Below are 15,773 nucleotides of genomic sequence, written 5' to 3'. Positions count from 1 at the left end.
GGAATGAAAATATTTTTATTGCCAGCTGTGTGAGCACAGATTGCCTCAGGCTAATCATCGTGTGTAATTCAAAAAGCGAGGACTCAAAGACCTCATATTTACGCAGAATATGCTGGACAGTTCTCACAATTTTACAGTTTATGCTCAAGTATGCATTTTCTCAATAAATGCGATTAGAAAGCAGAATATGCAAAAAAATAAAAAATAAAAGCCTGAATGAGGATCTTTTGCTATCCATGTATATGTTTGCATTATGAATGATCCCCAAAACTAAAAACCTTCTCGTGCTCAATTCCCTCTGACACTGAAGGAGTTGTATGTGAGCACTAACAGGGCGCACTTTAGTGAGGAAAACATGCTGAGGGGGTGGGAGATGTGACAGGACTGCAAAGTTTTTTAAGTAGATAAAAGAAGCCCTCTATGGATGTGTTGAGTTTGTGCTGAGAATAAAAGGAACAGCGAGGACAGGAATGGATGAGAGACCTCCCCACATCTGCAGTTTTGTATTAGTGCATTAATCACTCCCAGTATTGTGGGTGATACTTGCTGCTCTCCATATCGCTCCATCTTTCTCTCCTCCTGCCTCATACCGAGGCATCATTTCTGCACCAAGCACCAAGAACTGTACCATAGCATGAGTCCATTGTGTGTTTTTTAGAAGTAGAATTATCTACGCTATACTTGAGCACATGGCTGCTATCTCTTGAATAATTCTGTTTGTTCCACTTTGAAGAGTGTGGCTCTTTTTTTCTTTCTTCTTTTTTTACAAAGAAATAAATGTGTGCCCTTGGTGTGCTGCCTGATACCAGCAAAAAGACGTGTTTATACCCCAAAACCTGATGTATTGATAGTATATGTGGCAGGTTTTCACCTTCGCACAGCCCCGGTTGAAACATTTCAAGGATATTTTGTTGCATCTTTTACAGCTTATATCACAATACTGCTGCATATCTGTGCATGTCCTGCTCCTAGATCCTGGGCATCTTACATGATGGCATGACAAACCTGGCTCTGTGTAATGGCTTTATCTGTCTTGTTTAGCAAAGGTAATTCTGTTCTGACATGTTGGCTGAACGAATATGCACACCGCTTAGTCAGTCTGATTTCTCACAGTGTCACTTAACAGGACGGGGAATCAGCCTGCCGTCTTTTTCACTTGTGGGGCTTAAAATTGCAGGAAATTGTTTTCTCTTACCCGTGAGATACTCTTAACAATTGATATAGGAACTTAGAATTAAAATGTTGGGCTTTTTTCTCGTTTAAAAGACAGAAATTTAAAATGGAATTAATCTTGTAAATTCTTTGGTCAACATATGTTCATATATTGATATTACATAGTGACACAGTGTTTTATATGGATTGGTAGCTATCTCTCTAACCCTCATACACACACACACACACACACACACACACACACACACACACACACACACACACACACACACACACACACACACACACACACACACACACACACACACACACACACACACACACACACACACACAGGCTTTACATCTAATTGCAAAAAAACACGTAATATTCAGCTTGATATGGTATCTTTAACATTAGCAGACAATGCGTTCATTCATCGATATGGAGTGATAATGGAGGGAATGGAAGCGGGAGAGTTGGAAAAAGGATAAATGTTTTTGTTATTGATAGTTTGCATTTGGTTAGGGTGTATTCAGGATTAGCTTTGTGGTTTTAAAGTATTTTAAAAATAGTTCTGAGGCATTTTGAGACTGTGTGAATTGTGGACTGAGTAGTAGATTTGTTTGAGAGTTACACAACAAATAATGTCTCTGAGCCATTAGGTGTGAGTGCGCAGAGCGGCAGATGCAATTGGTGCATGAAGGAAGTTTTTCTGTGTATCAGTTTGTTTGTGTATTTTATTTTATTTTTTTAACAAGTCATTAACAACATTGACTCAGTTGCTGTTTGTGAAAAAAGACCCCGTGGCTGGTGTTTATCCTCCTCCAGATTGTCACCTGCTTCTTTTTGTCTTTTTTACATAGTCCTTCTGTTATTAGCGTTCAAAAAAATGTTAATGCTCTCTAACATTTGTAACTTCAAACATGTGGGCTGTGAACAAAAAAGAGCATTTATCCATATGTGGCTACATCAATCAGCCTGGCTAATTTATTCCAAGATAACATGTAGTTCAAGTTAAAAACAGCTGTTATAAATAAATAAATAATCTGTCACTGATTTTCTTCTCTGTCGACAGAAAAATCTGCCTACGATGCCTCTGGCTCCTCACCTTTACCCAGCGACCCTCCAGTCACAGGTGTTCCTGCTCGCCCGCCGGCTGAGGAGGTGCCTTTCCCAGTCATTCATTCAGATGGTGACTCAGAGCCGGAGGGGGAGAGTTTATCTGGGCAGCCTGCTTTTTCTTCTGTCTTAACTGTGATGGCGGGAACCGTCAAACATCCTGTGAGGCTTGATCAGAGCAGAACTGTGCCAACCATCACCAGGGATGAGACTCACACCACTCAATGGCCTTCAGGTACTTCCAGCCTCGGCTTGGATGTGTCGTCCTCATCGTCACATGCGAGGGAAAAGACCCTTCCAGCCAGCTCAGGTCTGATTTTCAACACGTTTCATGAACCCATCACGCAACCTCAGGCTCCTCATTCAACAGCCTCCATTCCACCGCATGTCTCTTTAATGAATGGAAACAAGAATGTCTCATCCTTCCCATTATCTCCTGTATCGACGGCATCAATGTCTTTTTCAGTTCCATCCAAGTCTTCGGTTTCATCATCCATTGTGTCTCTGTTTTTTCCATCTTACTCCTCTGAGCGGACAAACAAAGCTGCACCATCTCAAAGTCAAAGGACCACGTCCAGTTCTGCTCTCCAGATGGAAACAGCAACATTTTTATCAGCAGGTTTGAAGAGTCGGACTGATACAACCGCCACACAATCCACCAGCCATTCACTGGGTGACCTTCAAGTTATCGAACATACTCTTTCAAGCAAAACACACAAGCCGTCACATTTTCCAAGTGAAACCAGCACTGAAAAGAGCAATAAAGTGTCTAAACACTCCGTTTATTCATCAGTGGGTAAAACGCATGAAGATAGTACAATATATGTAAGGAGTGCAAACACAAATGTAATTAAGTCACCAGCAGAAATAAGTAAACATACATCGTATTCAACTTCTCAAAATAGTCATTATCTTTTAGATATTTTATATGGGCCTACTGAAACACAGAACATAGATATGAATTCCGTATCTTCCAACAATTTTGAAATTAGCACTTCATTTCCCACTAATCAAAAAAGTCAACCTGTCCAAAGCCAGTCCAGAAATGTACACACTCCCACATCAGTACTGCTGTCTATTGATCCACACATCCATTCAGAAAAGAACGACAGGACTGCAGTAGGCGATCACACTTTTGTTCACCAAAGTGATGCCATGGTGTCGCCACTCATTTCACATGTTGGAAAGCCAACTCCATCACCAGCAATGACAGTCACCCGTGGCAGTACGTTTTTAACCATGTCATCGGAACTTCCACCGGGTAGCACGTCTCTCTCTGCAATCATCAAGCTAACACGTATCCGCTCTGGCGCAGGTTCCTCAGAGCATGCATCTAATCCTGCTGATTTACCGATGACAGCAGGTCACAGCAGTCCCAGAGTTCCTGCCATCAATATAATTTACAAGCAGGAAGAAATAGCGGGAGCAGAGCTCAGATCTGCTTCCAGTCAAGCTCACCTGAATAACTCACTTTCACTCAAAGAGCTGAGGCCTGAGTCCACCTCTGGTTCTGCCCTCAGTTTGAGCAACGAAACGGGAACACTGTCCTCCACAACAGAATCACATTTTCTTGATTTGCCAAAGAACAGAGTTGAAAATGTTCAGAAAGTTGTGTCACAAACCGGGTCATCAAAGGACATCGATCAGGAGCTCAGAGGGCCGATAGCTTTAACTCTGATACTATCCACTAACAGTAAAACGCACTCGCTTTCAGAGCCATTAGAGTTAGAGAATATGACCCAAAAAACTACATATGAAAGTAGTTCACGTCTCACTCAGCCTGCAAACTTGTATCTCAGTGACAACCCAAACCATAGTAACACAGATTATACCGCTGCGGTTTTGTCCAATAGCGATTTTAAATTAGCAGACCAAGCAGAGGGCGACTTTCCACCTCAGATAACCCCAACAGAAAGACCTCTTCAGACGAGAAATTTGTTTGTGTTTCCACTCAAATTTCATACACCTGTTTTTGCTGTTAAAAAATCTGAACAGACTGCCGTGTCCTCAGCCGAAACCTCTGGCCGTATAAAATCAGAGACAGCTTTTGAGGTGCAAACAAGGACAGAGAACAATAAAACACTGCAAGCTTTCAGTGTTCACAACTCGCACAGAAACAAGCCCACTGAGGCTTTCTATGGAGACGTTGCAAAGAATTCTCCTTCATATAAAGTAAATGAGGAGCGCACTGTGATCAGAGACGATGTGTTTTACAAGAAAGGCGTTCTATCAGGGCAGTTCACAACACACTTCCCATCATTCATAACTACTAAAGATGCCTTTTCACTGAATAAAGTCCCTGAAAGATCTGGTGAAAAACCCGCTGAGCTCTCTTTATTTCCTATAACTTCTGATGCTACTTTTGATCGTCTCACAAGTCTCCCTCATGAAGGCAATGTGACATCCACCAGGCGCGGTGAGCAGCCTTCCTCTTCCTCGTGGTCAGAAACCACAACAACACTGAGGACAAACTCCTTTTCTCACTCTAGGGTACCAATCAACAGCATGGCTCAGGATAATTCAAATTTTTATTTCGGCGGACGACCAACCATCGTCTCGGCCGTTTCCTCGGCTATAACAACTTCCTCCAGTGATGAGAAAAACAGCTCGGAGACATTGGGGGCTACTTTCAGCAGTGGTATAAAACAAATGGCAGAATATACCGAGGGGAAAGCCACTGAGCTCATGTCTTTTCCGGGCAATACATTTAAATTAGAAAATACATCTACCGGCTTTCATAGTGTAAAATCTAATTTACCAGCAGATGGTCAATCTTTTCACAGTCCAAAGTCGCAAAATAAACCAGAGCAAAATACCCATTCATTGAATTCAACTGATTCAATGTCTGCTGCCAGTGACCCATATCCAGTGCATCCAAATGATGCACAATATCCATTTTTTACACGTGTTACACAACCTTTAGACTACGAGAAACACAGTCCAAATTTCTCCTCTGGTAATCTCGAAACTGCTACGGCTGCCAGTGTGGAGCAAGGCATCACTGTAAATACTGCTGCTACATCAGTATGGGCCTCAGATGCTGTAATATCCCACTCACACTCAACCACCAAGTCTGCCCCGTCTTCACAAGCCACTTTGTTTGCATCAGTGTACAAGACCAAGGATAGCCCTCATCTGGCAGACATTCACTTCACTGAATCTGCAATATCTTCTGCAATCACACGTCCAGACAGGCCCTCACACAGCTTTTTGGATACAGATACTGTTGGCAGAACAACAGACTCGGTCCTAAAAAGGTCAGTCTCGCCAGCTCACATGGGGTCGTCCTTCTCTGACTTTCATCCATCGCCATCTGCTCCATTGTCCCCCTCATACGTAAAGCCAAGCATTTCCATGCCATCTTCTTCAGGGAAACCAGCAGATGTAGAGTCATTAACAAAACCAACCATGTATCCAGGCTCTGCATCATCTCTCCCTGTAAAACCCACCTTTTCATTGCCAAGTTTGACCTCGTTGTCATATTTCGATCGCTCACCGGCAGTGACGGAGAAATTTGTTCCTACAGAGGCAGAGATGGATGAGTTGACAGCAGGAACATCCCGAGCAGTTGTGCCCACTTTCCCAAAAGAAAAAGAGTCCAGTCTAGCCCCGTCTCAATCTGTCAGAATCACCCTCTCTGCCGAGCCCACAGAGAGGACATCTCAGGTAGCACCTCTGAACCCTCGACAGGACACCACTACAGCCTCTGTGAAGCTGACCACCTCCACTCTAGCTTCCACCACAAAAAGTAACAACCCCACCACTTCCATGCCTTCCCTAAGAGTGACCCCACAGTCCACTGCTGCTACCACACCACCGCCCACACTGGTGACCAGGAGAACCACGACCAACACAGCCATCAGGACTCACACCAGCAGGAGGACGTTTCCGCCGCCCGTCCCGAGAACAAGCCCTCCCAGAGTTCTCACCACCGTCTTTATCTCCCCATTCACAACTACCACAGAGTCTCCGCCTCAACAGTGCAACATCACAGAGAAACTGTGGGTGAAAACAGGTAAAATATACTGTTTGTGACAATCACAGGGGCAGGTGTTGTTTCAATTCCCTGACATGTTTAATCTACTTTTTCTCTCTCTCTTTGTCCATTTCTCAGTTGTCTCCATCTATGTGAGGAGAAACAGGCTGGATAGCATTCAAAGGCAGAACCTGAGAAGGGGACTAAGTCAAGGCCTCAGGAAGGCTCTAAATGACTCCTCTGCTCAAGCACAGGTCAGACTGCTATTGGCTTTTACTGACTTGTTAAATGGAAATATACTGAGCTTAACAGGACCGAGTACCACATAACACACATGCTCCAACACATGCATTTGCACCCTCGTATGTGTGCAAGTGACAGTAGAAGAACAGGGACTTGCTCTTACAAACATTGATTTATAGCACTCCTGTGGGGGAAGAAAAACTCCTCAAGTTACCATTAGCGTGTGCCAACTTAGTGCTTACCTCACTGGTGCGGCAACAAACTGGAATTCGTGAAACTTTTTAACGAACATGCCAGTTCCATTTTGAACATGGGTAAAAAATATGCACAATTTTCTTCTCCCTGTCGTATAAACATCTCTAACCAGTCTCAAACCAGTCTGATTTTGGCAAATTATCAAATGTGAGAAATCCATTTTAGCATGTTTGTGTTCATTCAGGTTGGGGTCTAAATCAGTATCTTTTTATAATTGTTTAATGTTTGATAACAAAACATACCTGTAGACTGTTGGAAGAAATTTGTGCTTAGATTGCAAGACAGTCTCAAGTGGAATTTTGAATCAAATTCCACCTATCGTTCATTCTACATTCATGAAAAATGAAATTTGGTGCTGGTTTGCATGTTTTCTCACATTTTTATGTCTCCAACTAGTCACAAGTTGTCCCAGCCTAGTGAAATAGGGGCTTATAGTGAACATAAATGACGTGGATTTGGAAATTTAAAGTTCATGGGATGAATTCTGTGATAAAGAAATGTCACTCAGTTTACTTTATTGCAACATAGTTGGTGACAGTCGTATCCTGAGGGCAGATTTACTGTAGTATGTCTGGTTCACATACAGAGACTGTTAGAGTTTCTTGTCAAACGGCATCGAGGCAAGCAGGGACTGAACAGTGGTGACAAGATAAAAACAACTCCTGTCACCCCAGAGGAGTTAGGATCCAAATTATTGTGCATGAATTCAGAAAAAAAAAAAAAAAAATATATATATATATATATATATATATATATATTTTTGTCGATGTTTTGAAAAGACAGATGCAAACAACCGATGCTATGGCACTCAGAATTTGGGTCAGTGTCTAAAAGGAAAAGCTGTGCAATGAGTGAAGTAAAGATAATTGGAATTTACTTTTAGATTGCGTATAAATTAAAACAATACATTATACAAATGTAAACTAACTCAAAACACCAGCTCAAATTCAAATAGTTAAAATGCTACTGTGTACTTCAACATCAAAGATAATTTCTGAAGCTTCATGGCAGAGACTCATTGTTCAGTTTGTGCTCCACAATAATCTAGTTGTCAGGTTGATGCCTTTTTCTGAGATCATTTTTTTCCTTCTATTTTTTGAAAGGAAATGATCAGGGTGAGTAAAAGATACGGGTAGAAAAGTTCTCAACTCCTTGATTCAAATATCTTTAGAGTTGTAACCAATGTATATGTAAAATGCACTTAATTTAAACTTAAGCGCAAATTCACCAGGGAAATGGTTCCAACAGTATTTAATACATAAAGCTCTGTCAGTATTTTAAAACACTCCTGAACTAAATAAAACTAAAATGCATTGACTTGTTCTCTGTGACTCAGGTTAAAGTTTCTCATTGTGAACAGCAGCATCCAGCTCCTGCTGAAGCTCCTCCTCTTCTGCTACTGAGAGGAGCGTCTGTATCTCTTTAAAAGACCGCAATGTTGTGTCGCGCTCCGACGTTCCAATAAACCCAGTTAACAAAATAACCAGTGAGCGCAAAGCGGCATATGTAAACAACACGGCCGATGAAATAATCAAATATTGTGGGCAAGTCGAGAGTGACGATCGTCACTACCAGGCAGCCGACGGCTGCGTTGTCGCTCCTCCTCACGGACCCGTTCCTCGGTGCTCGGTACCTCAACGGAAGGGTAGCGGAAAATCGTACCCGGTGATCGCGGTTTCTTTCCGTACCATCCACAACTTTTCAGTCAGACCGGGCGAAAACCCGGCCCGCCCCTCGACGCTCCTGCACGGAAAGTGTGGTGGAACCGCGCCTAATGTTACCCTGCGCTGGTTTTCAATTCAAGCTAAACTATCTCTTAACACTAGTGGATGGCTCCTAATTGTGCTCTCACCCCCTAAATTGGAGGTTTATTAGCATGTGTTAAACTTATATACCAATGACCCTCATTCAGGCAATGTGAGGAGAGACGAGGACTAATATAGAAATTAGGTTGACTGAATGAGTCCCAGAAGGCAGAGGGTGATATCACATATTTGAATAACTGTACCAACATTAAGAGAAGATGTAGATTAACACTGTAGCAGCGCTACTGGTATTTATAAGAGACCGTCCACAAGAAGCATTCATCTTTTACCAAAATGCAATTTCAAGAATGAACACACCAGATTTGGCTTAACAAAAACTCAGATGGTAACCAATCTCATAATTTACCCTCCCAATAACGCATGCATGCACAAATACACACACACACACACACACACACACACACACACACACACACACACACACACACACACACACACACACACACACACACACACACACACACACACACACACACACACACACACACACACACACATTGATCTTTGTGTGTGTGGATTAGTCATTTGTGGAACCAGCTTTGGCTCCCACTGGGCCAAAAACATCCTCTCCATCCCTCTCTCTCTCTCTCTCTCTCGCTCTCTCTCCCTCTCTCTCTCTCTCTCTCTCTCTCTCTCTCTCTCTCTCTCTCTCTCTCTCTCTCTCTCTCTCTCTAATACCTTCACTCAGTGTGACTTTGTATCCGGAGCACCTCTTAGTTATGAGAAGCTATGTTCAAATGCAGCCAGCATGAAACAGATATATGTATATGGGAGTACTCGAGTGTAAAATGAGAGAGAAGTCTCAGTATGCCAACACTGCGAGCAAGTAAATCTCATGTTTCTTGGAGAAAAACCTTTAATAACAAAATCTGCCAATAACAACAGTTTTACGTAAAAAAAAACAAGGAATAAAGAATAAAGAAGCCATGTGATTCTTTCCTCATAGTCTCCAGGGGATTTTCTTATTTTTGCCTCTTTTAACGAGTGTTAGGTACAATTATTTGTCCGTGTTTCTGAATGTGCATTCCACTGAAATGGGTGGTGTATTTTATTTCCCAATGTGGAAGTATCAAACAATTGAGAGTGAGGTCAGTGTTTCCGTCCGGCCCCCATGTGAAGGTCACTGCTCTCACATGTGCACTCTCTCTCTCTCTCTCTCTCTCTCTCTCTCTCTCTCTCTCTCTCTCTCTCTCTCTCTCTCTCTGAAGGTGTCTTGCTTCGGTACACTCCTGTCACCCACTTCAACATTGCTTTGGGTTTCTTTTAGTAGCACGGCCTTCTAATCCAATGAGCAGCAAGCTGTTGGCTGGGGAAATTGCCTCTGTGTTTAATTATAGGTTATAATTGTTGAGAAGGGAGCGATGTGTCGAGCTGATCCTAAAAAGATGATGAGAATTAGACTAGCTGAATTGAACCACAAGACTAAAAGTATGTAAAAAGAGCTTGTATGCTGTGTCAGTGTTGGTGTCATGTTGTTAATTCTTGACCACAACTTGAAACTTTTTGAATGTCAAAAATGTGATCTGGTGGGTTAATCAGTTTCAGCCTGTCACACCCTTTGAGATGGATCGAGTGTATTTGAAATGCAATCTCTTGATAACACCTTCACACGGGTGAAGCCTGAGAAATGATAATAAAGGGTCCTTTTCACAGACTTAACAAGGCTGAATTGTGAGGAGGCAGAGTGGCGACTCTTTGCTACAGAGACTTGGTTCTTTGTTTTGGGGCCAGTGCATCTCCTTGTCAGCATGGGCTTTCAGATGGGTTTGGATAACAGGTCAGAATGGTTTCACTACACAGCAAAACCTAACCTTCTCTGACCACTCTCCTCATCTAAAGTTCACCAAAAATCGTATTGGACATTTTATGGTTTCGTGACACACAGTCACAGATTGCACATTTGTTTCTGTGGGCATTGTGATACCTGTACTCTTGGGTTAAAAAAAACCCAACAAAAAATCAACCGAAACACAAGCATCTTTGTCCCAAACTCACCTATTTAACAGTCTATCCCACATCTCACACATCGTTACTCTCTTCGCATTCTTCCCAGCAGCTCTTCTGTCCCCTCAGGTTCTCTCTCAGCATATCAGTATTCTATGATCACGCTCGCTCCTTTTCCTCACGCTCTCATTAGCGGCTTGCTGGATCACAATCTAAAGCGCAGCATCGGTCCAATACGATTCAATATCTTGTCATTCAACCTGACTGTTAAAGTGGCTGCTATGACTTATACTGTTGGTTGATAGTGCCACAAACTAACTATGCTTTTCCAGATTGTTTTTCAATCAACTGAACATTTTTAGCAAGTTTTTTAAGCATTTACATCACAGTCCTTTTCTTTTCCTTTTTTAATTTGTAGTTTTACTACAGTCTGAAAATATACTGGCTTTCACTTGGACCATTTCACGGCAGATGCTTCGAATTGTAATGGTTGCAAAAGTGCAGGTATAACTATTAGCATTAGGCAAGGCTCTGTTTCATTCAGGCGTCGCAGTAAGTCATGTCAGTGTGGCACTGAGTCAGCATGCTCAACAAAAGGCACCTGAGAATGAATCAAACCACTCAACATCATTAACTTTATTATAGCTCCACTTTTCCGACTGTTTTATGTTGTATAAAAAAAACTTTCTGCTAAAACAGCTTGCTGGAAAAGACCATTTTAAATCAGGCTTGTGACCAGGTTTTAGCCCATAATGGTCACAGCAGGGTGCCATCTCCCAGGGGTGGATGGGAGGGTATTCATCCCAGAGAGGGTAAAAGCCATCACCCTCTCACTGTGGTGAAAGCTACTTCAACAGCAGTGCGGACAAAACCCATCAAATGGTTTTGTCCAAGTAAAGCATGATGTTAACTCTCATGCATGGATAGTGAAAGTCACACTGGAAACTCTTAAGGCCAGGACATTTTGGTTTATATCAGAGCTACAAAGGAATTCGCCATGAAAAGACTTCAACAGCTGTAGGCATCCATTGTCGATATAAAGCATCGCGAAATGAGTGGTGATTAGGTGGGTGGGTCTGATATTTCCCCAAAACATACTTTTAAAAATCCTCTTCGGATCAGTTTATCCCAAAAAGGGAAAAGCAACAATAAGATAGTTAAAAAAATTTTGAGTAAAACTAATAAAAGTATTTGCCAATCTGAAATACAGAAGTCACAAATCCTTGTACCATTTGTGTATGTTATGATCAATATACCCAGAGGGTTGTGGTTTTACACTGGACAATAGTGTCTTGATTCTCAATATCTCTTTCTTTTCTTAAAATTACTTGTTTCCCAGTGTAGATAACTGATGCATGTGTGTGAAAGTTGTCTCACTGACTTCTTCTCTGGTAGAAAGGGCTAAAGGATAAGTATCAACCCTGGTGCCTCGTGGCCAAAAAAGGAGAAGAGAGCTGTATTTTTTCTTTCATTTTAGAAAGTTGTTTTTCTTTGACTTGCACAATGCATAATTCTGGTTGACGTCAGACATCTGGGGTATGTGTCAAATGGTGATTATAAAAACAAGTCACGCCAGTACTTGGATTGCTATTGTGGGTAATAAAACATATCGGCCGAATGGGAACATTAGATGTGCATCTTTTTTTCTTCAGGAAGATGAATCACTTCTCAGTTCTTGCAAGGTGAAAAAGTAGAGTCACAGCGCACACTTGGCTATTTGTTGAATCTCAGCGCGGTTTATTTTGTAGTAGTTGTAGAAAACATCTTGTGTTACTTCTATGACTTGATATGTGTTTTTTCAGTGTTTTCATTAGGATGGCTGCAGAAGAATTTCTGCATTGTTATGGATACATTTAACGTTTGATCTGGTTTGTTTGATCTGATCAAAATGTTTAGAAGATTAAACTTCGGTCAACTTGGTGTTGTAAATTCACTATTTGGTGCGATAAGAGCACACGTCTGATTCAATACTAGTGAAACAGGCTAAATATTTAACCTGAACAAATAGGGAAACTAAAGATTATTTTTCAACCTGTTGCCTCAGTTGTGTTTACTTTGGTTCAATCACTCTCAAAACCATTTGCAAACTGACCAGTTTGGCTTTTCAAAGAGATCTAATGCGTTTTCCGCTTTTCCTCGACTCTCACAGGTGGAGACTGTCTTCGGTTCTCCCAACATGACGGTGGCTTATCACGTGACCGGAGGGGACATGGTTTACTTTCCGTCTGTACTGCTGGAAGGCTTGGCGTCCTATGGCCGCGATAAGCTGATTGCAGACCTCCGGCAGTACCTCCCGATGGTAACAGCCCTGCCTTCTCCAATTGCATTATGGAGAACCAGCCCAGCCACCGGCTTCCAGCTGAAAACAGGTCAGTCGATATTGATGATTTATTGATGATGATTTGATCTCTTCCAGTGCAAAATAGCGTTAAATGTTCTAAAACCATATACCCCTGAGCCACAGTGTTTCTCTTCAGTCTAACTAATGACTTTTTATATATAATGAATGTTTTATACGATGATTTTACGATTTTTGTAAAGTCAACATGTGAACTGGGGAGTGTATGTTTGACACTCCTTACCTAAAATAATACAGACATTTTCAATGTTGTGATTACACGACAATAACTGTCAAAAAGACTTAATTAAGACTGAATTAAATAAAAAAAATAAATGAAAAAGTAGCAACCACAAGTATTTTGGCATATTCTGGATGATGACAATCTTTGTCTTGTGTTCCTCATGTGTGTCATATGTTGGGAAAGCTTAAAGCTAGAATAGAAGAAAAGGCCTGTTTATGGATTGACTTGAGGAAACAAACAACAAACAACTTTTCTGAGTGTGCGGGATTGTGAGGATTTCATTTACTTGAAAGCAGCTTTCTGAACAAAGCTTTTCACAGTGTGCTATGTTTCATCTCACAAACTTATTCAGGACCACCACTCTGATCTTTTCGCTCTGCGCTTACGGCTTTCCCAAAAGCTACGAAGACAACAGCCGTTACTTGTATTTTTTTAAAGGCCACATATGTGTCGTCTCATGACTCCAACTAGTCCGACTCTCGTACCTCACATGGGCTCTTCACAGCCCTTTAAATCCACTCAGAACTTGGTCCAAAGGGCTTTTCCCTGCAAAACGAAAAACACTACTAACAAACTGTCCAAAGAAAGAGTGTGATTGCTATTCCTGTGCAATTTAGCGTTTTCATGTTGTCTTAATTGTATGGAAGCTTTTATTTCTGCTTCCTCTTTTGTATCAAAATGCACATCATCGACACATGCAGATGTTCATGAGGGTGTGTTTGATCTGTCTGTGTGTGGTTTGTTGGCCTTTTTATTGCAGTGCTGCAGTTTGTGGGAGCTGGGGACGATCCTCGGTCCTGCCGCTTCTCTCAAATGATGGAGCAGAGGCTCGAGAAGGTGTTTTCTGAAGCGCAGGCCAAAGTGCTCAACGCTAACAGCAGACTGTCTGTCCAGGTACTGTGATGGAACGATTGTGAAGCACTTTCAGAAATTATAGACGTTAATGTGAGTCTCACAATAACTATACTGTGCATTTTAGCACAAAAGCTCATTTTGAACTATTGGAATAATATTGTGATCATCGATTGAAACTAAATAGGTTAAGACATTTTCTCACAGAAACCAAATAGTTGTTACAAATTAATGAATGGTTGCTGACTATTCTTTATCATACATTACAATGAAGACAGTTGTGTCCCCTTTTACACATCAATACCACCATGTGGTTTATGTACTTTGGCAGCATTAAACAGATGCAAACTCTGCAATTTGAGCAAAATTGTCCCTCTGTGTGTCGGGCTGTGCCTTGTTTTTTAAGAGCCACTTCTGAGATGCAAATTAATTATGTTAGAGCAGCAATGTTTGTATTAGTTTTAACAAGCTACTCCATTAAAGTGCGCCCTTTATTTAAGCTAATCTGATGGATATGCATGAATGGAAGAAATGTGACAATAATATTGGATGGTAATTTGTCTGTTGCTTCTTAATGATTAATAGAATGTTTATTGTCCTTGGGCAATTTTTGTTTGGACTTATTTAGTCACTGATTTGTTTTATTCTAATTTGTGGTTTACTGCAGCCTCATCTGACCTGATATTTTCCTGCCACTTTTCTTCCTAGATGCTGAGTGTCTCCCAGACAGCAGCCTCTCCTGCTGTGTCGCTGGTCTACACTGTGAGGAATGGTACTGCCTACCTTAATGGCACCACTGCCTCAAACCTCCTTGGTCAGCTGTCAGCTGAGCTGGTGGGCTACTTCCTCTTCTACCCCCCACTTATCATTGCTGAGCGTAAGTGACTATTGCAGTTTTGAAATATAGCAATTACAGATTGAGTTTTTTTTTTTTTGTTCTTTCTACAAAATACAAACACGACGCTAATTACAAAAGGTTGTCACCACCTGGTTCCATCCATCTTTCCATTTCCTATGAGTGTAGTAGACACTGGTTCATGCGCCACTGGGACAATTTGTGAAATAAATGTGAAAAAAAGGTGAAGGGATGTGCAAATCCAATAGAGAATATAAACAACAGATCAGATTTTGAAAGAAAAACACATGTTGTCTTTTGATTTAAATTGCTCAATTATTTTGGAGAAAATTCCAAATGAGACGAATATTGTTTCGTTCTTGTCTGATGTTCTATTTGAGCTGCTGGTCGGCCCTCGGCCCTGTGCAGATTTGGTTTTATGATGTGCCAAATGTTTGATGGTGCACGAAATGCAGGCAGGGCAGTTCAGTACCTGGATCTTCTACTGTGGAAGCTGTGTTTGTTGTGATGGCTGCAGTATGTGCTACCATTGCCATGCTGAAATATGCAAGATCCTTCCTGAAACAAATGTTGGAGCAGATGCTGTTCAAACACCAGTATGTACTGATCAGCGCTCATCATTTCTTTTCAGGTGTGTATGCTGCCACAGGCAACATGATACTAACAGAGATGCTTTTGAACTTTCTGCTGATAACAAGCTCTGTGTTCCCTCTGCATTTTAGTCTTCTTTCATTCGACCACAAGTACAGTTCCTCAGCTCAGTCCATATAGAATTACCTTTGGTCAAGGACTAACACCAGTGGTTTTTTGGGGGGATTGTGTTGATGTATGACGTACTGTATTAGTTTTGCTTCAACTTGCATTTGTCGATGGTACAGTGAACAGTGTTCACAAACAATGATTTCTGAAAGTGTTATTGAGTCCATGCAGTGGTTCTAATGGGGAATCATAAATGCTCTCAGTGC

General features: G+C 41.5%; 1 protein-coding gene across 1 annotated transcript in view; it reads left to right on the top strand.

Annotated features, from left to right (window-relative positions):
- kiaa1549lb (KIAA1549-like b) overlaps nt 1–15,773 on the top strand; it is a gene marked incomplete at both ends in the record, with an annotated part of 66,584 nt that overhangs the window by 28,013 nt on the left and 22,798 nt on the right. The window contains 6 exons of the mRNA XM_080458066.1: nt 2,231–2,509; nt 5,777–6,289; nt 6,389–6,504; nt 12,668–12,887; nt 13,861–13,994; nt 14,661–14,829. Coding sequence (XP_080314192.1) covers nt 2,231–2,509; nt 5,777–6,289; nt 6,389–6,504; nt 12,668–12,887; nt 13,861–13,994; nt 14,661–14,829 — 1,431 coding nt within the window. The remainder of the gene's footprint in view (nt 1–2,230; nt 2,510–5,776; nt 6,290–6,388; nt 6,505–12,667; nt 12,888–13,860; nt 13,995–14,660; nt 14,830–15,773) is intronic.

This window comes from Lipophrys pholis, assembly GCF_963383615.2.
Source record: "Lipophrys pholis genome assembly, chromosome: 2".
NCBI lineage: Eukaryota > Metazoa > Chordata > Actinopteri > Blenniiformes > Blenniidae > Lipophrys > Lipophrys pholis.
This window is presented reverse-complemented; position numbering and strand designations above follow the sequence as displayed.